Source organism: Saccoglossus kowalevskii, chromosome 12 (assembly GCF_978046115.1).
Source record: "Saccoglossus kowalevskii chromosome 12, keSacKowa6.1, whole genome shotgun sequence".
Taxonomy (NCBI): domain Eukaryota; kingdom Metazoa; phylum Hemichordata; class Enteropneusta; family Harrimaniidae; genus Saccoglossus; species Saccoglossus kowalevskii.
In genome coordinates, this window is record NC_140652.1 from 35,595,239 (window position 1) to 35,619,804 (window position 24,566).

Below are 24,566 nucleotides of genomic sequence, written 5' to 3' on the forward strand. Positions count from 1 at the left end.
ATTTTCAGCTTTTGATATTTCAAGTAGTAATCATCACATTTCAATGACACTTGGTACATAGATGTCATAGGACACTGCACAGACCTGATAGTTTTTAGGGTAATATGAGTACATATTAATTACCTAATTTGCATAATTAATTAATTTTCAGCTTTTGATATATCTAGTAATCATCATATTTCAATGAGACTTGCTACATAGATCTTCTAGGATTATGTAGAGACCTGATTAGTTTTAATTGGATATTAATTACCTAATTTGCATAATGTTCTACTGATATATAAAGAACCACAAATTGGATTTTAATGAAACTTTTAAAGAGAACTATGCAGAAACCCAATTAGTTTTTGGTAAATATTTATGCTTATTAATCACCTAATTAATATAATTAATTAACACTGATATCTCAATTACTGATCATCACAGTTGAGTAAAATTTGGTACATAAATGCTCTAGGACAATAGACAGGCCTGATTAATTTTGGTTAAAATTTGTTAATATTAATTCTCTAATTAGCATAATAATTCATAATTTTTTTGTTCTGTTCTGTTCATATTAGTTACCTGATTTACATAATTAGTTTTCAGCTTTTCCATCAATATCTCATGTACAAGTAATTTTGAATTAATTTTAATGTGTCTTCAATACACTCAGCACACGGGAGTTCTTTCTAAGCTTTCTTTGATTTGTTATAGGGGTAGCATTATGTATCCTCACTATACACGCAAGTTCTTGATTATAAACAATAGTGCAACGGCGTGTGAACGGAATGTGTGAACGTGAAGTCGCTATCATAACACTTGTCTGATTCCCGGATTACGTTCAATCATGGAGGCATAAACAAAAAGTTGCGTCTATCTTTCCTGTGCGAGTGGCACAGACTCTGTGTGGTAGCGATGACACCAATATGCAAATTATACTGTAATGGTATGCCCCCCGGATCTGACTACCTGACCTGACCTAAAAAGACAAGAGTCAATTAAGTGTCGACTGACCAGTTGATAAAACAGCTCCAATGGAAATTGCCAACAAGATTGCCATGGTGACAGGTGGAGCGGACGGAATTGGACGCGCTATCACAGTAAAGTTACTAGAGAAGGGAGCACAGGTAACAGCGTGTTATTCTAACTTTGGCAGGGGGAGGGGCTACGCAATTAGTTAAACCATGGAGGTAAAAAGGTAAACCAGGGCACAAACTATGTTGTGATAGACGTTTGTTCTAGATTACAAACAAAAGCCTTTACATCAGCGATGACGCCAGATACCTTGGCTGCTTAACGGGAAATGAAAATAGTAGACCTATGGAATGTATGTTGCCTTTCGTTACGCTTAGGGTGTGAGCAGAATTTATGGCGGGGGGGATGAAACAATTATGGGTGGCTTGGGGAGGGGGCTTTGAAATTTTATGACAGCTGTCAAACATGATATCGTATAAAAATATTTGTCATATTTGATTCACTTTTTTACTTAAAAACAAAACAAAACATACTTTGTAAATGTACTAGTATAATAAATAAAACTTAAATTTTGATGGTAGAAAAAACTAGTATTTTATATATGTACTAGTATATGAAACCTTTGTTTGTAAATAATAATAATAATAATAATAATAATAATAATAATAATAATAATGACTTAACAAACTGTGTGCATGTCTTCCTGGTACCACTTATTGTATTCAATATACTTTGCTATATAATATTGTTATTCTTGTCCCCAAAGTACAACATACTTTAATCATGCCACATAATTTCCCCTAATGCAACACCCACTCTATTAAACTCTCATGGTATTGCAGGAGACGATATGTTTGTACCAATATCATTCAGACTCGTCAGTCTCAGAATCTGAAGTTAATGCATGTTTCTTTTTCTGACGGGCTTGTAAAATTGCAATCAGGTTATCAGGGTCCTCATGTTTCGCAAGTATATTAGACCATTGCGGTGTTTCCTGGGCAACAGCTTCTGTTTGGCAATATTATTAGTACTAATAACAGTATCTGGTTTATGTCCATATTTGGATTTAACAACTTTTTCTTCCATATCAGAGCTGTATGCATCAACCACTAACATCTTTGCCTGTTTGATGGTTCTTTTTTCATTTCTTCTGGTATTCCTCCTTATATTTTCTTTCTTTCTACACTTTGTTCGTACTCGTTCTGTTGATGCAACATGAGTGTTATGGAAGCGAGACGTCAGTTGTTGAGGAGTGTGGGTTATGTCATTTTCTCGACTTGACACTGTTTCCAACCATCACTCAAGGGTATCTAATCTCTTCTCAATATAACAAATTTCGCTGTTGGCCCACGGTTTGGGATTGTGGTTGTCATATAATTGGGTTTACATATCATTGTAAATTCATGATCACAGATATCATGCATATATTCTTTATGGAATGTAATCATGAAAAACTGGGTATTGAGGGGGGTCATGAAAATAATAGGTGGTTGGTTGGGGGGTGTCAATTTTTTTATGCAGCAAGTTGGGGAGGGGTGGCTGCAAAAAAAGGTAAAATAAAATAATTTCTCCTCCCTGCCATAAATTCTGCTCACACGGCACCCTTAGTTGAAAAAAATATTTCCGCTGATTCGACTGTTTTACTCCGATTCCAATCATTGTATTTGATACACGTAATGTATTAGAATTATCTACGTTGTATGGCACTGACCATTGCAACTTGGAGGTAAAACATTATTTTTTCTTCGAAGACGATTCACGTTTACGAAACAAAAACGGATTTTACCCATGTGGTGATAGACGTACGGGTGACAACATCGCTTTTTTGCTGTTTACAACAATCGGGGATAATAGACACTAGGTGGCGATATATGACCCAGATGAACGTTTTAAAGTCAGTCCATAAAAACACAAAAGTTTTCATTTATTTATTAACACACAACATCCGGCGGAGGGGCTGAAAAGGGTTACAAATCAGATATTAGTAAAAGAAAAATAACTACATGAAAATTAAAGAAACAAAAAAGCATTAAAAAAAGATAAAAAATTGTATACAAGGAATGTGTTACTGGCTTAGTTTATGTAGGTGCTGCTGTCTTATAATAAAATATATAATAATATATTTAAATATTGTGCTAATGAAATTGACATTTTCTCGTCACTTAGTAATGATATGAATTTATTTTCATTACTAAATTTGTCAAAATTTTATATACATGTATTAGCTACAATGTAAAGTTTTAATCTTATTTCATTGTAATGAGGACAATTTGTGACAAAATGTTGTCCATCTTCATCATGGTCATTGTCGCACATATTGCAGTCTTTAAAATCCAATCATGTATGCCGGCCTGTTTCAATTTTCAGACAGTGGTTGCCAAGTCTAAATTTTGTTAAAGATTTGCGACGTTTACTGTTTTTCATAATTGTTAAGTAGTTTTCTTGTTCTATTTTGGTTTTAAAAGTTTGTAGGTTCTTAGTTTAGTTTTAGAAGTAGCAACTATCCTTCGTCAGTGGTTAATTGTTGGTCCAGTGACCGAGTTGAAGCCACAGCTGGCGTGCAGCTAGATGATTTGGTGTCTGGTCGCCAGCTCAAATCACCCATGTGTTACTTTGTAATATAAAGCATATTCCCTGGCATTTGAAGTATACAGTCACATACGGCATAGAACCCTGGCATCTAGCAGTGTGGGTCTCTGGCTTCCGGGGGGGGGGGGGCTACTTTCACATTAAGTGGGTAAGGGTGTGCAGCCCAACTCTCGTAACCCTTACTCACTTCTAAAGAGGGGGGGCAAGGGTTATTTTCGTTCAACGTAATTGCAATATTTTGTTGTTCGTACAACGTAAATAGAAAAAATAAATTCCGTAATTCTGTAATCACAGGCTAGACGTACAACGTAATCAATCAAATATTGTTTTCGTACGCTGTAAAAGTGTGTCATTTTCTCGTACGTACAAAAATTCACATCCAAATAAAAAATCGTAAAGAATAATCCAGGGAAATTACATTTTAGAAACTGTAAAACGACTAGATGACATAATTCACTACAAAATTGAAGACGTAAAAGGCCCTCTAACCGAATGAAGAGCATTACGAGGGTAATATGCACATGCGTCTCTTCACACGGTGCAGCAATGGTGGAGAATTTGAGTCGGAGAGCTCTTCGGACCATTCAATGTTCCATTTGTTAACACTGTAAACTGTAAAAACGTCTTTTTTTCTTCGTAAATTGTGAAAAGCCCTTTTTATTTCCCATAAAACCGTACCAGCTACCCCCCTTGCCTCCCCTCCTCTAAACCATTTTTTTCTTTTTATATACCCACTTCTAAATACAAGTGTTTTCAGCAAAAAAAAACGCCCAGCTCACAACTTTCGCAACCAGCCTGAGTGAGCGCATCCGGGCGACGCATTTTATTCAGCCTTTTCCTGTGAAAAAGTAAATAAATGCTACACACTTCTAAACCAAACCATTGATAAATGACTACCCACTTCTAAACAAAATAACGTGAAATGACACCCCAATCGGGCGGCACATACCCGTATTGCACTTCTATAGAAGTACCCCCTCCCGGGGGAGAGACTGGCTTAAAACGCACCCTTAAAGGGCGGCAGTCGTCGTGCTGCGTCCTGTTCGATATGGGACTCATATCGATGTATACAACGCGTGTAAAATACATTGTTTATTTACATACAATTCGAACATGCGCTGCGCGACGACCACCGCGCTTTAAAGATCTAATATAGACCATTTGTGATGTGAGGGAAAAATACAAAACGTCAACAATGTAATTGTAAATGAATATCAGGAAATCTAAAAACATAATTTGAAAAAAAATTGTAAACAGATGTTACAAGATAGACTATGATAACAAAGGAAACAGTCAATTTAACGATTATTTTTAGATGGTGAAAATAGAATCAGTCAATTTAAAACTATCAACTATTGAAGCTGCAATGCATGTTCAAAACTGTATATACTACATGTGTTATACTTGTCTGTCACGTTGGCTCAGATGACAACGTCACGGATTGTTATTCTATCACTTACAGGGTGTTGCCGTGGTTGATATCAATAAAGAGAAGGGGAGCCAGACAGTAGAGGAACTTAATGCAGAGTATGGGGATGGAAAAACTGTGTTCATCCAGTGTGACGTCAGCAATACGTCACAACTAGAAGGTAATGTACAAGAACTGGCAGACAGTGTTCTACATGTGTGTTAAACACATGTGAAATAGTTATGTATGGTCTTATGTGTATTTGTTATGTGTAGTAGAGCTTCACTGAGAAACTGATATGATGCTGAACATACAATCATATATGACACGTGACACGTAATAGACATTTTCCGAGTTTTTTGCATAGAAAAAAGTTTATTTCATTCCCACCGTAAGGGGTCACACACGGCTAGGTCACCATATTTCTGGTTTACCAGAAGCACCCATTACTGTCAAAAACGTTTGGGGAAGAGAATACTGAATGCGAAAGTATTTATTCTAGTACGTTATCGCCACTCTTAACGGAATGTTAGAGAGGGTTGAATATGTGTCCTCTTTGAGGTGGGGTGAGGTGGAGACGTTTGAGATGAGGTGGACAGGGAGACTTTTAAGGTGGTGTTGGTTGAGATATTTGAGGTGGGGGTTGGTGCTGAATGCAAACGTATATATCGACACAAAATTTCGTAAAATTCAGGAGGACGTCTACAGAACCAAACTATACATTTATCCGTGACCATTCTGTTCTGGTACAATATAATCACAAGGGTGTTATATTTGATAAAATCATTCAGCCCTATTAAAGGAATATTCGTGTATTATTCCGTAATAGTTAATATTCATATTTATGTATTGTAGCCGCCTATGCTAAGGTAAAGGAAGACTACAAGAGACTTGATATTGTATGCAATAATGCTGGCATTGGTGACGAGTTCAATATGGAACTTATGGTTGCCATCAACCTGGTAAGTAGCGCTATTTCTCTCCCGCTATACAGATTTGTGATTTGTTTAGAGGTAGTCACGTGGTATCATTTCTTACCAAATATATGGAAACAATAATATATGTATAACATTTTAAACAGTTACATTTAGTATATAAAGATTTATGTTGTCTAATTCGAATTTTATAGATCCGTTTTAAATTATGTTTATATATTATTCAGTACTTATTTAATATATTTATGATATATATGAAATAATCTCGGTTTACGTGGTGTTATTGAACTGTTTGTGCACATTTTACAACCAATTATTTAAAATTGTTCGCAAGTCAAATACTGTTTTTTATTCTGATAGACCGCAGTTATCAGAAGTACCTACCTTGCCGTGCAGTATATGGGAACAAAGAATGGAGGAAATGGCGGTGTGGTCATCAACACTGCTTCGAGGGCAGGTATATATACATTTTATAACCAGTTATACTTGACTGACACTGGTCTTCATGTAACAAAGTTTCGAATAATGTTTACATCATGCCATGTTTACACATTGTTTACATCATGGCCGTATTCACACATTGTTTACATCATGGCCGTATTCATACATTGTTTACATCATTGCCGTATTCACACATTGTTTACATCATTGCCGTATTCACACATTGTTTACATCATGGCTGTGTTCACACATTGTTTACATCATGGCCGTATTCACACATTGTTTACATCATGGCCGTGTTCACACATTGTTTACATCATGGCCGTATTCACACATTGTTTACATCATGGCCGTATTCACACATTGTTTACATCATAGCCGTGTTCACACATTGTTTACATCATGGCCGTATTCACACTTTGTTTACATCATTGGCGTATTCACACATTGTTTACATCATTGGCGTATTCACACATTGTTTACATCATTGCCGTATTCACACATTGTTTACATCATTGCCGTATTCACACATTGTTTACATCATGGCCGTATTCACACATTGTTTACATCATTGCCGTATTCACACATTGTTTACATCATGGCTGTGTTCACACATTGTTTACATCATGGCCGTATTCACACATCGTTTACATCATAGCCGTGTTCACACATTGTTTACATCATGGCCGTATTCACACATTGTTTACATCATGGCCGTATTCACACATTGTTTACATCATGGCCGTATTCACCCATTGTTTACATCATTGCCGTATTCACCCATTGTTTACATCATGGCTGTGTTCACACATTGTTTACATCATGGCCGTATTCACACATTGTTTACATCATGGCCGTGTTCACACATTGTTTACATCATGGCCGTATTCACACATTGTTTAGATCATGGCCGTATTCACACATTGTTTACATCATGGCCGTGTTCACGCATTGTTTACATCATGGCCGTATTCACGCATTGTTTACATCATGGCCGTATTCACACATTGTTTACATCATGGCCGTATTCACACATTGTTTACATCATGGCCGTATTCACAAATTGTTTACATCATGCCATGTTCACGCATTGTTTACATCGTGGCCGTATTCACGCATTGTTTACATCATGGCCGTATTCACATATTGTTTACATCATGGCCGTGTTCACATATTGTTTACATCATGGCCGTATTCACACATTGTTTACATCATGGCCGTATTCACACATTGTTTACATCATGGCCGTAGTCACACATTCTTTACATCATGGCCGTATTCATACATTGTTTACATCATGGCCGTAGTCATACATTGTTTACATCATGGCCGTATTCACACATTGTTTACATCATGGCCGTGTTCACATATTGTTTACATCATGGCCGTATTCACACATTGTTTACACCATGGCCGTATTCACACATTGTTTACACCATGGCCGTGTTCACACATTGTTTACATCATGGCCGTGTTCACACATTGTTTACATCATGGCCGTATTCACACATTGTTTACATCATGGCCGTATTCACACATTCTTTACATCATGGCCGTATTCATACATTGTTTACATCATGGCCGTAGTCACACATTGTTTACATCATGGCCGTATTCACACATTGTTTACATCATGGCCGTGTTCACATATTGTTTACATCATGGCCGTGTTCACACATTGTTTACATCATGGCCGTGTTCACACATTGTTTACATCATGGCCGTATTCACACATTGTTTACATCATGGCCGTATTCACACATTACAGCATAAAAAGAACATAGATGGCGCCTCACAGACTATGGCAATGTTATGTGTTCATGTTTCCAGGTATCGTTCCGTGGTTTCCATGCAGTATTTATACTGCAACTAAGCATGGTGTAGTTGGTTTCACAAGAAGTGTAGCAGTAAGTTAATGTTTTTATCCATTGACTGAAGCGAGTGACCGTTTTTTTATCGTAATTAGTTCTTCTCTGAGATGGTTTGGCTAATTTCAAACTTAATAATATTGTAATAAACCTTATCGCATCCTTAGAAATACAACGTTTCTATCGGTTAATAGCAATAAGGATAAGTTGTGATAACTCCAAATCTAAGAATAAATGGTGGTCGCATGTGTCTATCTGCGTTTATGTTCCTTCGGTGGCTATCTTGAAGCAAAATATGATACAGATGAGATGGCTGTGTCAATTTAATTTATAATTTTTATTTTACATGCATGCTTCCTTTTTCTTGAATTTACCAAACGTGGCATAGTTCAGTGGCCCTATGTAGGACCAAACATCCATCACACTTCAAAAAACTTGTCACATCATCTTGATTTAAACCTTGACTTATACTATATGATGATACATGGGAAGATAATTTCTATCTCTGAGAAAGTTTAGTTATATTTATTATTTAAATGTATGGTCTACTTTGAATGAATGTATCAGTCAACAATTTATTATAACTACACATTATAGGACTTTTTTTTAATAAAGTAGTGTTTAAATATTATAACAAATATCTTCTGACTAAACATTGTGATGGCATTCTGGTCCAAAATGCATCAGATTTAATATATAGTGATCAGGCCATGGAATGTACTTAAATGCTTGGTGGTTTTAAAGAAAAAGAATTTTAAGCGTGTTTCACCGTTTTTAGAGAAAAAACATGGCGGAAAAAGTCACGTGACTGTAAGGGTTTTTATTGCCTAGACCCTCAGAAAGTGTCATTGTCTGCCAAACCAGCTGACCAGTCATAATTCTGAAAAACGATATCCTACTTTTTAGACAGTCACCTAGCTGCTCATAGTTTCATGATGCATTGCAAAAGTTATACAAGGCTCCACCCACTATCATGCGAATGAGAGGTAATGGACATTTCCAAACATGATACCCAGGTCACGTGATCAGTAGATTTACAAATACCCAGATGCACAACTAACCGTACCAAGGTTGGTGACTGTAGCATTGGTAGTTTTTGAGTTACAAGAGCCACAAAAAAGTGACAGAAAAATAATAATCGGAACAGAAACAAATGGTGGTTTCCAGCCACTGCCTTATAAATATAATATAAATTATGATATTTGATAAATTTGAAAACTGCCGGTGACAGAACAATCAGAACAATCGCTGTGATGTCACGGTTGATGAATACAAACTCCTGAATAGGACGACCAAGCCTGCGCGTGCGCCCAATATCTGATTGGCTTTGTAAATTATTGTAGACAATCAAGTTATGTCAGTTTGGTTTGAATGAAACGTTCGGTGATACGTTTTAAATTAGTCATAAAATATGTAAATGAATTTTCTGAAAGCAATGTATAACACGTACACCTTCCGTTCAATGTGATTTGATGTACTTAAAGCGGGAGGGTCGTCACCTGCGCACGCGCGGGTCCCAAGCGACGATAGCAACACACACCAAAAATGCAAAGGCTCATGGGTAGACGCTTGTTTGTAGACAATGACACGCCATGGCCATTTGACGCATGTGCAGGTGACGACTCCCCCGCTTTAAATATATTAACATAATAGTCAACTCCAGTAACATACTCCTAACAAAAACAGCAAATGATACATGAAAATATAATTAATTATTAACGATGCAAATCATACGGAATTAATGAATTAATATGAACCATTAATATCCAGTGACTCTTTAAAAAAATAGTTTAGAGAATTATCTGACAAACATTGAATAACTCAGACTTGTCTAAGTTGTCTTGTCTGAATGAAAGAGTATCATTTTTCTGTATCACAAATCAGATAACAGATTTTATGATGTTCTAATGAATGAGAATTAAATCCATGAGAGTCCGTCCGTCCGCAACCCGTCCTAAATATCATTGTCATTCGATGACCTTTCAAATTGTGTTGTTCTAAGTTTTATCAGTGTTAATTATATGTTCGTACTTTTATGGATGAGTGTCAATTTCTGCAAGGAATGAAAAATATGGGGAAGTGTGAGTATTGGTTTCTATGTAATACTTTCCTCTTCAGGCCCTGGCTCTATGACATAGACTGAAAACTTGATATATTGCCGATTGACAATGGTATATTGTTTTTACAAATTTTGGGAAAGATTGGATTTAATGATTCTAAATGACAGCTATTAACACTTTAAATGTATATCTTTTTGTTTCAGGAGGAACCTATGATTAAAGAAAACAAAGTACGTGTGGCTGCACTTTGCCCTGGTGATGTGGATACACCTCTTATAGCAAGTGGAATAAAGTGCCGCTATCCCAGAGAATTGAAGTTATCTTTGGAAAGGTTTCCGCCAATGACGTATGTATTTGTTATTAATGCTGAGATTGGACAAAATGTGGCGATATGCTAGTTCTTTTAAATCATATTGAACTGAAAATGGCACTATGCTAGTTAATTTGATCATATCCGACTGAAGGTGGCGCTATGCTAGTTAATTTAAATCATATCCGACTGAAGGTGGCGATATGCTAGTTAGTTTAAATCATATCGGACTGAAGGTGGCGCTATGCTAGTTAATTTAAATCATATTCGACTGAAGGTGGCGCTATGCTAGTTAGTTTAAATCATATCGGACTGAATGAGGCGCTATGCTAGTTAGTTTAAATCATATCGGACTGAAAGTGGCGATATGCTAGTTAGCTTAAATCATATTGGACTGAGATGGCGATATGCTAGTTAATTTAAACCATATCGGACTGAAGGTGGCGATATGCTAGTTAGTTTAAATCATATCCGACTGAAGGTGGCGCTATGCTAGTTAATTTAAATCATATTCGACTGAAGGTGGCTCTATGCTAGTTAGTTTAAATCATATCGGACTGAATGAGGCGCTATGCTAGTTAGTTTAAATCATATCGGACTGAAAGTGGCGATATGCTAGTTAGCTTAAATCATATCGGACTGAGATGGCGATATGCTAGTTAATTTAAACCATATCGGACTGAATTTGGCGATATGCTAGTTAGTTTAAATCATATCCGACTGAAGGTGGCGATATGCTAGTTAGTTTAAATCATATCGGACTGAAGTTGGCGATATGCTAGTTAATTTAAATCATATCGGACTGAAGGTGGCGATATGCTAGTTAGTTTAAATCATATCCGACTGAAGGTGGCGATATGCTAGTTAGTTTAAATCATATCCGACTGAAGGTGGCGATATGCTGGTCAATTTAAACCATATCGGACTGAAGGTAGTGATATGCTATTTAGTTTATATCATATCGGAATGAAGGTGGCGATATGCTAGTTAATTTAAACCATATCGGACTGAAGGTGGCGATATGCTAGTTAGTTTAAATCATATCCGAGTGAAGGTGGCGATATGCTAGTTAGTTTAAATCATATCCAACTGAAGGTGGCGATATGCTGGTCAATTTAAACCATATCGGACTGAAGTTGGCGATATGCTAGTTAATTTAAATCATATCCGACTGAAGGTGGCGATATGCTAGTTAATTTAAATCATATCGGACTGAAGGTGGCGATATGCTAGTTAGTTTAAATCATATAAGACTGATGGTGGCGATATGCTAGTTAATTTAAATCATATCGGACTGAGATGGCGATATGCTAGTTAATTTAAATCATATCGGACTGAAGGTGGTGATATGCTAGTTAATTTAAATCATATCGGACTGAAAGTGGCGATATGCTAGTTAGTTTAAATCATATCGGACTGATGGTGGCGATATGCTAGTTAATTTAAACCATATCGGACTGAGATGGCGATATGCTAGTTAATTTAAATCATATCGGACTGAGATGGCGATATGCTAGTTAATTTAAACCATATCGGACTGAAGGTGGTGATATGCTAGTTAATTTAAATCATATCGGACTGAAGGTGGCGATATGCTAGTTAATTTAAATCATATCGGACTGAGATGGCGATATGCTAGTTAATTTAAACCATATCGGACTGAAGGTAGTGATATGCTATTTAGTTTATATCATATCGGAATGAAGGTGGCGATATGCTAGTTAATTTAAACCATATCGGACTGAAGGTGGCGATATGCTAGTTAGTTTAAATCATATCCGAGTGAAGGTGGCGATATGCTAGTTAGTTTAAATCATATCGGACTGAAAGTGGCGATATGCTAGATAGTTTAAAATCATATCGGACTGAAGGTGGCGATATGCTAGTTAGTTTAAATCACAATGGACTGAAGGTGGCGATATGCTAGTTAGTTTGAATCATATCGGACTGAAGGTGGCGATATGCTAGTTAGTTTAAATCATATCCGACTGAAGGTGGCGATATGCTAGTTAGTTTAAATCATATCGGACTGAAGGTAACGATATGCTAGTTAGTTTAAATCATATCCGACTGAAGGTGGCGATATGCTAGTTAGTTTAAATCATATCGGACTGAAGGTAACGATATGCTAGTTAGTTTAAATCATATCCGACTGATGGTGGCGCTATACTAGTTAGTTTAAATCATATCGGACTGAAAGTGGCGCTATGCTAGTTAGTTTAAATCATATCGAATTGAAGGTGGCGATATGCTAGTTAATTTAAATCATATTGGACTGGGGTGGCGATATGCTAGAATACTTAGTGGTGTTGTCACTGTGCGACAGAAATAGAAGACACGATAAAGTACCGCGGAACTATGGGTGTAAACATAGTTTTGTTCTGCGTGTGTTCAGAACTGTTCCATTAAAATACCAGCTCACTATGCCTAAATTTCATTTCAGTTAATGCTAACATTTTCATAATAGAATTCCAACCGCAATGCTATTGGCCCTGCTGTGCAAAGAAATAATCTTGCAGTGGTGGTCACTAGCCATTTAGCACTACACATAACGTTACCTTCAATTACATGGGGGTTGGGGTGTTGGGGTTTGGGTTCAGGTTAGGGGTGTGGACTTAAGGGACTCTTTCCCTAGAACGATGTTCAGAGATATACATTACACCTTCTGGTTAGGTTATTAACCCGGTTGTTTGTTTTTTCCCACAATATTAACCAGCATGACCACATTTGAACTGAGGGCGCTCGTCAAATCACGTGAACTCGAAAACACGAGACCAAAAATCATGTTAAAAATCATTGTTGCTTTAAACATTTCTTTGATCACTAAAAGTTATTACTAAAAAATATGAATGAATTGAATTTTAAAACACATTAGGTCACAGCTTGAAATACTTATGCGAAAACGGAAACCAACTTGCAAACAGCAGACTTCAGTCCACCTACCGGGGAATCAATCTCATAAGTCAGCGAATAACACACTGGCCTGATAAACTCGCTTAAGTTAAGTCAAGTCACACAATCACACCATTCCAACAGTGAATCTCAAATCACAGGAAAAAACTGGTTGTTATTCTCGGGGGTGGACATCATCCGGGCATTTTCACCGCCTGGCAACCATCACGAAAGGCCGAAAACTCTCGAAAACGGTACTTTGAGATTGTTGTTGAGACTCCCCTGAACAGTGTAACAAGATTAACTTTGCGTGTGCAGCATATATAAATTTGGTTGTTCGGGATTACTTCGAAAGTTGAGTTTGTGTTGTTTTCTTGAATTTAGCTATTTTCACCGGCTCTTCGACCAGCGTTCCGCAGCTCGCGCAAAGCCCATATAACTATATGGGTACATGGCGTCTTAGCAACATAGCACGTTCTGTGACGTAGTTCCGCCCCCGAGGATTGCAAGCAGTCATTGTTTGACCAACAATCTATAGCATTTGTGATGACAATTCATTTAGTCGTCTATAACTCTTTCAATCTGAAACCACGAACTTATACATACTAGACCTATGAAATATAGAAACCAAATTTACGTGAAATTTAGAAGCTACAGTTTAGAATCGCCGTGAGATAACAAAATAGGTCACGTGGCATCGCATATTTGCATCTCCACTCATGTTAGTTTTGAATCAATGCAAAAGTTCTGGATAACACTCGAAATTCATTAACAAGTTTACAATAATGATAAAAAGCCTGGTCTTATTTGCAATGATTAATGCGAAGTTAAGGGCTGTTGTCATAGCGACGTGCTGTATCAATATGGGTCCCATGTGACATATACAACGCATGTAAAATACATTGTTTGTATAAAGAAAATAAGACCCGCTGTGCGGTGACCACCGGCCTTCGAAATTCCAATTACCGTTTATACTGTTTATACCAGTTATTGTGTATGGGAGTGACATTTGGGGAGAAGAAAGCTCTACAAAATCAATTGTAGAGGATGTTCAGCTTACATACTATCGGTACATTCTTGGTATCTCAAAAAAAACACCAATCATGGCAATATATAGTGAATTGGGAAAATTACCTCTTGACTCTTTTATTAAGAAACAAATGATAAAATATGCCAATCGTATTGCAAATTCCACAAATACTCTACTTCAAGAAGCATACTATGTCAATAAAATTATTAAAAGTAAATGGTTTAAAAAACTTGATCTGATATTAAAAAATATTAACCATTCTTATCTTTTAAATGAAACAAATGTTATCTCATTATCAAAATTAAAAACAATTGATGAGAAATTAAAAGAAGAGTTTACAACTGAGTGGAAAAATGAAATAAATAATGACAATAGGAAAAAATCAAATTCTAAAAATAAACTAAGAACCTACAAACTTTTTAAAACCAAAATAGAACAAGAAAACTACTTAACAATTATGAAAAACAGTGAACTTCGCAAATCCTTAACAAAATTTAGACTTGGCAACCACTGTCTGAAAATTGAAACAGGCCGGCATACAGGATTGGATTTTAAAGAAAGAGTCTGCAATATGTGCGACAATGACCATGTTGAAGATGAACAACATTTTGTCACAAATTGTCCTCATTACAATGAAATAAGATTAAAACTTTACATTGTAGCTAATAAACGTATACCAAATTTTGACAAATTTAGTAATGAAAATAAATTCATATCATTACTAAGTGACGAGAAAATGTCTATTCCTTTAGCGCAATATTTAAAAAACTGTTTTAATACAAGACAGCAGCACCTACATAAACTAAGCCAGTAATACATTCCTTGTATTCAAATTATTATCTTTTTTTTTTTTTTTATGCCCTTACTTTTTATGTGGTTATTTTTCTTTTACTAATATCTGATTTGTAACCCTTTTCATCCCCTCCGGGGGATGTTGTGTGTTAATAAATAAATAAACTGTACTGTGACGTGCACATGCGATTATTTGAGTCACATTTATTATATTTCAGACCTTCCCATGTTGCTGATAATGTGATGCTAATTATAGAAGACGTGAAATATGACGGAGATGCTTGTCTCGTGTATCCAGGAAAACCGTTAACAGTTATCGACCCACCAAACTTAGAAGAGATACTGAAGTAACGACACAATCCAGACAACCAGGAAATTACTAGCTGTCTGGAAAAAGTAGGACTCTGATTTTAACTTGAGGGTTCAAGTAACATATATTGTAGTACAATGTGATGTGTTCGGGGTACGCCCTCATACAATAATAATTTCTTGTCAGAAACTTGATACACCATTTCTTACGCACTATGTACTTGCAATGTATGTTTATATTAGCATATTGTAGTTTAAACTGAATAAAATTAAATTTTAGTATCAAGTAATTCACATTATGTTATCCACGCTGCGAGCGAGTATGTGAACGGTAGGAGAAATTACGGATACGTGTATAGTGATAGTATATTTAAGTACAACGTCATTTTTGTTATAAACAGGTTAAATTTTGTTTCCCCCAAATTATATACTTTTAACTGTTTTTGACAAACACTTACAATATGCAACTGATTTATTATGTTATATAATATTAATATCTGTTTAGTCCAAATGTAACCATCCGATTGGCTGAAGCCAAGGCATATATGACCAATGATTCGGTCAGAACCTGAATAAACTGATTTAAATACCGTGATTCGGCCAGAACCTGAATAAACTGATTTAAATACCGGAAGTTTAAAATGTCGATTACATAGTAAACCATCATAGTAGACCAGAAAGCTGGATGTTCTGATTGCTAATGTCTACAATGTTTAAAGGCCGTCGTCGTGTAGCGTGTGTTCCCAAATTACATGTAACAATGTATATTATGCGCTTTGTAAAGGTCACATGGAACACGGATCGACATCCACTTCCCTCTGAAATTGAGCTATACCTAATTCCTAACATACAAATATAAAACACTGTATCCGTTTTGCAGCATGTTAGTTGAATATATTACGTTTTACACGTAGATTAAGAAATTCGCACCTATAGTTATTGACCTCAGAATCATATTCTGCTGAAATTAAGTCAGGTTCCTAGATATAATCAATTCAAGTTGGTATATGAAAAATATCGTCATATTCTATATAATCAGGTTCTGATCATATTAAAAGTCAGCACAAATTATAACACTGTTATGATAATGGTTACTATCATCAAAATGCTGACCTAAAATGCAAAGTGATCCTTCGAGTGGTAGATAGACTGTATCAAATATCAGCTGTTTACAAATAACGTAAGGCAATTCCACCAACGTCTAAACAAATATAAGATTTACTGACTACTTGTTCAATATGCAAATTTAATTGATGTTTACCGACAATAATTTATATCTCGTTTTGTGAATACCTCTAAAATCTGTGATTCCAACGTACATGTCTAGCACTAACCACGTATACACGCCATACCAGCAGAATCAAATCAAATTTATTTAAATAAGAGACGAAGTCAGTATCTTGTAAAGTACTTAGCAGCCCGTGTAATTTCCAGAATCAGCATTTAAATTACATCCTTTCATCGCTAGCTCAGGTTCTACACTTAAACCATTTGAACTGCCACTGTTTTCTTTAAGATGCGTGTTCAACGTTTCCTGCATAACGTCCTTGGCTAGTATTCTATTATCCGAATATTCGTCACATAAAGTTTCTTCAATATTTAGCTTGTCATAAGAGATGTAAGTTTCCTTATTTTCGCCTCTGGCTTTCAATAAGGAAGATGATAACTGTTTTCATGTCTCTTTTGTTAGACTGTAAACTCGAGTGTTATTGGTCCATGCGTTTTTGTAAGTTCACTTTTTTGCATTTGCGCATGCGTGCATAATAAATTAGGGAAGATTCCTAGTATTCCGTTAACCGTCAAGATGGTGTTATTGTTTTTGTATTATAGTATCCTCTTTTATTTCCCCCATTGACGCGAGTAACTTCGTAAATAACCAAGGATGAGTAGCTCAACATCTTTTACCCATACTGTAAAGTCAGGAGCTGTGTGGCATGCCTCTCCTGTAACAGTAAACAATTCTATGTGTTGTAAACTAAAACTATTTTTTTTTGTAGCAATCAAAATAGTATTTATTTGGTGAGAAAATGAAACTATTTACACGCACATGTTCATTATATTACGTGTTCGTACTTTTAATTAATAATACAAATTTGTCATACATCATGTGAAGTTTAACTGTGGAAGATGTCATTGAAAGTATAATATAAAGACAAATACTGGGAAGAACCCGGAAATTTAATTGATACTAAAAAAGTCGAACTCTTGAAGTGTACATTATCACGATTGTTACATGCGTGTCATCACGACATTGCCGGTCACTAACGCCAAAACCGTAACCACTAAAAGAACACTTCCTTGCATTGTGCTGCCAATATTTTCCGCGAGCGTGACGTCACCGTTACCAGTGTTACAATAATCTGAATCGCAGCAAGTCTGACATACTTCGACACTAACACCGTCTGAATAAAAAGGAAAGAACTGTTAGCAACGAACAAATATTGTTTTACTATGTCTAGACACTAATGTCGTAATTCCCACGAGTGAAAGATAGTTTCAAACAGTTGTTAGAGACGAAGCCGGTCATAGCATCGATATTGAACATAGCAGATTGACTTACTCTCCTCTTTCCTTTTACAATTATCGATGCATGCTGCTGATACATCACATCCTCTGACAAACGCAGTTATTTCGCCACCAATTACAAGTTTAGTGCGCAACACCTGCCGAAAAAAACCGAATTGTTATGATTAGTTAAAGCGACGACACATGCTAAAAACCCAAAGGCTCATGGGTAGACGCTTGTTTGTAAACAATGACACGCTATGGCCATCTGACGCATGCGCAGGTGACGGCTCCCCGCTTTAAACTGTTAAACAGAGGGCAAATCTAAACCTTTAAACAAATCTTTGTACTGGATCTCTTCTTACATATGTATTCTTCCTTCGATAGCATAACTCGATCTGTAGCCTTGATTTTTTACATTTTGTAAGTAAGTTGGTAAGTAGTAACTTTAAATAAGTAAATAACTTTATTGATTTCGTATCCTTATTGGGATCTTGAAAATAATACAATAAATAAACAACAGCTAGCTAAAAAAGTAACAAAATAAAGTAAACAATAAGAAAATTAAATCAATAAGTGAGACTGAACAGAAATAAAACAATACAAGAAATGTAAAATTGAATGATTATTTTAGGGAAGCTGGTGAAGTAATAGAAGTTCCCGTAATAGCGCCCTTTACGGTACTCCAGTGTATAACTATGTTGAATAGTTTGTATTTGTGAAGTTTTGTTTGTAGTAGCCATATCAAAACAACTTACCTGACATTGTGCATTTGGTATTCGTTCGTCACACGTCATTGTTGTGTTCTCGAATTCTGTTACACATTCTGATACGTCACTACAACTGTGACATTTCAATGCTTGGGTAGAACAACTCAGAAATACTGCCACTGATTTAAGAAAAGGAAAATATTATATTAAAGGGCGGTAGTCGTCGCGCCACGCATGCGTGAGATATATTGGTCTCATATAAACAAAGATGGCAACGTTGACTGTTGCGCTGATCAACAAGTACAAACTGAGACGTTATCAAGCTTTAATTAGCTATTTTATTAGGTGTTTAGAAGGTATCGAAGGAGTCACGAGCGGTAATTAATGCTAGTCGCGCCCAAGTTGAACTTCATACTGTTTATCAACATAAATGTCGCACACGCGCAGCGCAACGACTACCGCCCTTTAACAGTATTTTGCATTGACAGATGGCCATCGATCAAGACAATTTAAACTTTGTGAACGTCATCCATTGAACCAATGTTTGTAATCGACCATTGTGAACGTCACACTTGCATTCATTCTATATCACTTGGCGTTCTGAACCTCACTCCGGTGATCATTTATATCACGTGACGTTGTGAATGTCATTCCTTGCACCCATTTATATCACGTGACGTTGTGAATGTCATTCCTTGAACCCATTTATATCACGTGACGTTGTGAATGTCATTCCTTGCACCCATTTATATCACGTGACGTTGTGAATGTCATTCCTTGCACCCATTTATATCACGTGATGTTGTGAATGTCATTCCTTGCACCCATTTATATCACGTGATGTTGTGAATGTCATTCCTTGCACCCATTTATATCACGTGATGTTGTGAATGTCATACCTTGAACTCATTTATATCACGTGACGTTGTGAATGTCATTCCTTGCACCCATTTATATCGCGTGATGTTGTGAATGTCATTCCTTGCACCCACTTATATCGCGTGATGTTGTGAATGTCATTTCTTGCACCCATTTATATCACGTGATGTTGTGAATGTCACTGCTTGCACCCATTTATATCACGTGACGTTGTGAATGTCATTCCTTGCACCCATTTATATCACGTGACATTGTGAATGTCATTCCTTGAACCCATTTATATCACGTGATGTTGTGAATGTCATTCCTTGCACCCATTTATATCACGTGTTGTTGTGAATGCCATTCTTTGCATCCATTTATATCACGTGATGTTGTGAATGTCATTCCTTGCACCCATTTATATCACGTGATGTTGTGAAAGTCATACCTTGAACTCATTTATATCACGTGACGTTGTGAATGTCATTCCTTGCACCCATTTATATCACGTGATGTTGTGAATGTCATACCTTGAACTCATTTATATCACGTGACGTTGTGAATGTCATTCCTTGCACCCATTATATCACGTGATGTTGTTAATGTCATTCCTTGCACCCATTTATATCACGTGATGTTGTGAATGTCATTCCTTGCACCCATTTATATCGCGTGATGTTGTGAATGTCACTGCTTGCACCCATTTATATCACGTGATGTTGTGAATGTCATTCCTTGAACCCATTTATATCACGTGATGTTGTGGATGTCATTCCTTGAACCCATTTATATCACGTGATGTTGTGAATGTCATTCCTTGCACCCATTCATATCACGTGATGTTGTGAATGTCACTGCTTGCACCCATTTATATCACGTGATGTTGTGAATGTCATTCCTTGAACCCATTTATATCACGTGATGTTGTGAATGTCATTCCTTGAACCCATTTATATCACGTGATGTTGTGGATGTCATTCCTTGCACCCATTTATATCACGTGATGTTGTTAATGTCATTCCTTGAACCCATTTATATCGCGTGATGTTGTGAATGTGACTGCTTGCACCCATTTATATCACGTGATGTTGTTAATGTCATTCCTTGAACCCATTTTTATCACGTGATGTTATGAATGTCACTGCTTGCACCCATTTATATCACGTGATGTTGTTAATGTCATTCCTTGCACCCATTTATATCACGTGATGTTGTGAATGTCATTCCTTGAACCCATTTATATCACGTGATGTTGTGAATGTCATTCCTTGGACCCATTTATATCACGTGATGTTGTTAATGTCATTCCTTGAGCCCATTTATATCACGTGATGTTGTGAATGTCACTGCTTGCACTCATTTATATCACGTGATGTTGTGAATGTCACTGCTTGCACCCATTTATATCACGTGATGTTGTGAATGTCATTCCTTGCACCCATTTATATCACGTGATGTTGTGAATGTCATTCTTTGCACCCATTTATATCACGTGATGTTGTTAATGTCATTCCTTGAACCCATTTATATCACGTGATGTTGTGAATGTCATTCCTTGAACCCATTTATATCGCGTGATGTTGTGAATGTCATTCCTTGAACCCATTTATATCGCGTGATGTTGCGAATGTCATTCCTTGCACCCATTTATATCACGTGATGTTGTTAATGTCATTCCTTGCACCCATTTATATCACGTGATGTTGTGAATGTCATTCCTTGCACCCATTTATATCACGTGATGTTGTGAATGTTACTGCTTGCACCCATTTATATCACGTGATGTTGTTAATGTCATTCCTTGCACCCATTTATATCACGTGATGTTGTGAATGTCATTCCTTGCACCCATTTATATCACGTGATGTTGTGAATGTCACTGCTTGCACCCATTTATATCACGTGATGTTGTTAATGTCATTCCTTGCACCCATTTATATCACGTGATGTTGTGAATGTCATTCCTTGAACCCATTTATATCACGTGATGTTTTGAATGTCATTCCTTGAACCCATTTATATCGCGTGATGTTGTGAATGTCATTCCTTGCACCCATTTATATCACGTGATGTTGTTAATGTCATTCCTTGCACCCATTTATATCACGTGATGTTGTGAATGTCATTCCTTGCACCCATTTATATCACGTGATGTTGTAAATGTCATTCCTTGCACCCATTTATATCACGTGATGTTGTTAATTTCATTCCTTGCACCCATTTATATCACGTGATGTTGTGAATGTCATTCTTTGCACCCATTTATATCACGTGATGTTGTGAATGTCATTACTTGCACCCATTTATATCACGTGATGTTGTGAATGTCATTCCTTGAACCCATTTATATCACGTGATGTTGTTAATGTCATTCCTTGCACCCATTTATATCACGTGATGTTGTGAATGTCATTCCTTGCACCCATTTATATCACGTGATGTTGTGAATGTCATTCCTTGCACCCATTTATATCACGTGATGTTGTTAATGTCATTCCTTGCACCCATTTATATCACGTGATGTTGTGAATGTCATTCCTTGAACCCATTTATATCACGTGATGTTGTTAATGTCATTCCTTGCACCCATTTATATCACGTGATGTTGTGAATGTCATTCCTTGCACCCATTTATATCACGTGATGTTGTGAATGTCATTCCTTGCACCCATTTATATCACGTGATGTTGTTAATGTCATTCCTTGCACCCATTTATATCACGTGATGTTGTGAATGTCATTCCTTGAACCCATTTATATCACGTGATGTTGTGAATGTCATTCCTTGCACCCATTTATATCACGTGATGTTGTGAATGTCATTCCTTGCACCCATTTATATCACGTGATGTTGTGAATGTCATTCCTTGCACCCATTTATATCACGTGATGTTGTTAATGTCATTCCTTGCACCCATTTATATCACGGGATGTTGTTAATGTCATTCCTCGTATGAATGGTGCAGTGGTATACAACTGTCACAAAAAAGACAAAGCTGCAAAATGGTTGTGAACCAAGTTTTGTTTTCGCCCAAGGCATAGCGCCCTCTGTTGACGAACTGGTAAACCTGCAAAATTTGCCATAACATATTTCAGCAAACTAAATAAATAAGTGAATTTCCATGCTGGAACTGGAATATGATTTCCCTTTGAGCGGGAGTTGTTGTTTTATAATATAAGAGACGTCCACTGGTGATTTATTTGTACGTACAATTAATTCAAATGAATGCGTAATCGCTCAGTTCATTTAACAGACAGTGCTTTCTATTCTACAATAACGGCAATTTAATTGCAAACTGTGATATACCAGAATCTTAGAGTACCCAATACAAATAATAATAAATAACTAATCATGTTTTTATGATAATTGGTAGCCAGGTCATAGTTTATCTCTTCAGTGCTATTTATAACCTGTTCATTACGTCATAGCTCATTGTATATTCCATTAACAGGTGTCACGCATACTTCATGTGTTTTAGGTGTATTTATAGACTTGTCAAGGTATCAATGATCGACTGATACATGATGGTATGTTTTCATAACGACACAGCTATAAATAACAGCAGCCATCACCATCGGCCATTGTTATATTCTGCTAACATGAAGAGAGAGATAATGTTGTATCTTTTTAGTTTAGTTGTAACGGTTTGTTAGATTGACTACAAGTGTGAGTTCAGCACAGTTAGCCGGGCACGTATTCGGTTTAGGAGTGTGAACTATCTATGCCCCTTTCCCTTCGTTACACGAGCACGTATTACTCATAATTCAGCAGATTCAGTGTGATGGTGACGACCGCCCTCTAACCAGACATCCTGTACATCGCCGTGTACATTCGACACAGTCTACCTCGCATACATGTTTTTTTTTTTTCATTTTTCAAAAATAAATACTCTCTGCCTTAGGATGGTTGTCGTCGACTTGTATAAGAGCAAAACCAACAAAGAATTAACATTATCATCACCACTCCCATTACAAATCAAGTACACCGATGTAGAAAGGCAAGATGACATAAAAATACGCAAACTATAAATAATATGTTGGCAAATAAATAATTACTAAAGTTAATCGAAAATACACATAGCGGTATCATCTCTTACCCGAACACAGCAATACGAATATTCGACTCATCTTGCACGTAGAATCAGATGACACCTCGTCGTAGTGTCTGAAACGGGACGGACTTAAACATTAAATCTATTATCGGAGTGAGTCAGCGGCAACTCACCGAACCCGAGTCATAATCAACTATTGTGCAAGTTTCCTCTGAAGTAAATTTTCAAAAAAATTCATGTTATCTCGACTGAAGAACGAATGTTTTTCTACTCTACCATGGCGGTAAACAGATTCCGTCCATCTCATTTTATGACTCTACACTTACCTCTGTACGCGATATCATAAATAGGATGCAATTGACTGCAATGCGTCACGGTGGTTAGTGATACTGGTTATATCTAGATTGTTACACAGATATCCGAATACATACATTTAACTGTAAACAATGATGTTATTGTATTCTAAAAATATACCCTGAATGTGAAACTTTGAATTGATTACTCTGGACATCAAACCCTAGAAATATGCAAATTAGGGTTGCCTCGCTATGGTAGCGCATCATGAAACCCAGAAGCGTTTTACAATATAAACACCATCTAGATATTACGGATACATGTTTAATAAAACAGTATAATATTATGAAGTTATTACGAGGATGCCTCAAAGTATGCACGAAGACAGTGCGCGTCGGTCGATGCGCGGCGTTCTGTCTGAGTGCATACTAAAAGGTATCCTGGTAATAACCTTATTATTATTATACATCTTTTCCTTCCAAGATTACACCATGGGAATGGCGAAATCCGAAATGTTTAGAACAGAATCAGTAAACTTCTTTGTGTGGAGTCC

At 36.5% G+C, this 24,566-nt stretch overlaps 2 protein-coding genes across 2 annotated transcripts; one reads left to right on the forward strand and one right to left on the reverse strand.

The window, feature by feature from the left end:
- The first annotated feature begins 755 nt into the window (after positions 1-755).
- Positions 756-15,881, forward strand: LOC100374402 (15-hydroxyprostaglandin dehydrogenase [NAD(+)]-like). Its single transcript, XM_002742045.2, has 7 exons — positions 756-1,109; positions 5,009-5,135; positions 5,810-5,916; positions 6,250-6,346; positions 8,161-8,237; positions 10,462-10,604; positions 15,501-15,881. Exons 1-7 carry the CDS (start codon positions 1,017-1,019, stop codon positions 15,631-15,633), a joined length of 777 nt encoding a protein of 258 aa, XP_002742091.1. The 5' UTR covers positions 756-1,016; the 3' UTR covers positions 15,634-15,881.
- A 1,760-nt stretch (positions 15,882-17,641) lies between these two features.
- On the reverse strand, positions 17,642-24,157 carry LOC146735765 (uncharacterized). The gene is made up of 5 exons (XM_085506253.1): positions 24,046-24,157; positions 23,765-23,832; positions 18,855-18,985; positions 18,152-18,254; positions 17,642-17,993 (listed from the first exon to the last, which is right to left on the reverse strand). The coding sequence occupies exons 2-5, from the start codon at positions 23,793-23,795 to the stop codon at positions 17,821-17,823; spliced, it is 438 nt and encodes a 145-aa protein (XP_085362379.1). The 5' UTR covers positions 23,796-23,832; positions 24,046-24,157; the 3' UTR covers positions 17,642-17,820.
- Between the last annotated feature and the right edge of the window lie 409 nt (positions 24,158-24,566).

Excerpts from the sequence above, each read along its gene's own strand:
- LOC100374402 (XM_002742045.2), top strand. The coding sequence starts at position 1,017 with ATGGAAATTGCCAACAAGATTGCCATGGTGACAGGTGGAGCGGACGGA. Across the intron at positions 5,917-6,249 it reads TTATGGTTGCCATCAACCTG|ACCGCAGTTATCAGAAGTAC; the intron begins GTAAGTAGCGCT and ends TTATTCTGATAG. Across the intron at positions 8,238-10,461 it reads GTTTCACAAGAAGTGTAGCA|GAGGAACCTATGATTAAAGA; the intron begins GTAAGTTAATGT and ends TTTTTGTTTCAG.
- LOC146735765 (XM_085506253.1), bottom strand. The coding sequence starts at position 23,795 with ATGAGTCGAATATTCGTATTGCTGTGTTCGG. Across the intron at positions 18,255-18,854 it reads TACCAAATGCACAATGTCAG|GTGTTGCGCACTAAACTTGT; the intron begins GTAAGTTGTTTT and ends TTTTTTCGGCAG. Across the intron at positions 17,994-18,151 it reads TTGTAAAAGGAAAGAGGAGA|ACGGTGTTAGTGTCGAAGTA; the intron begins GTAAGTCAATCT and ends CTTTTTATTCAG.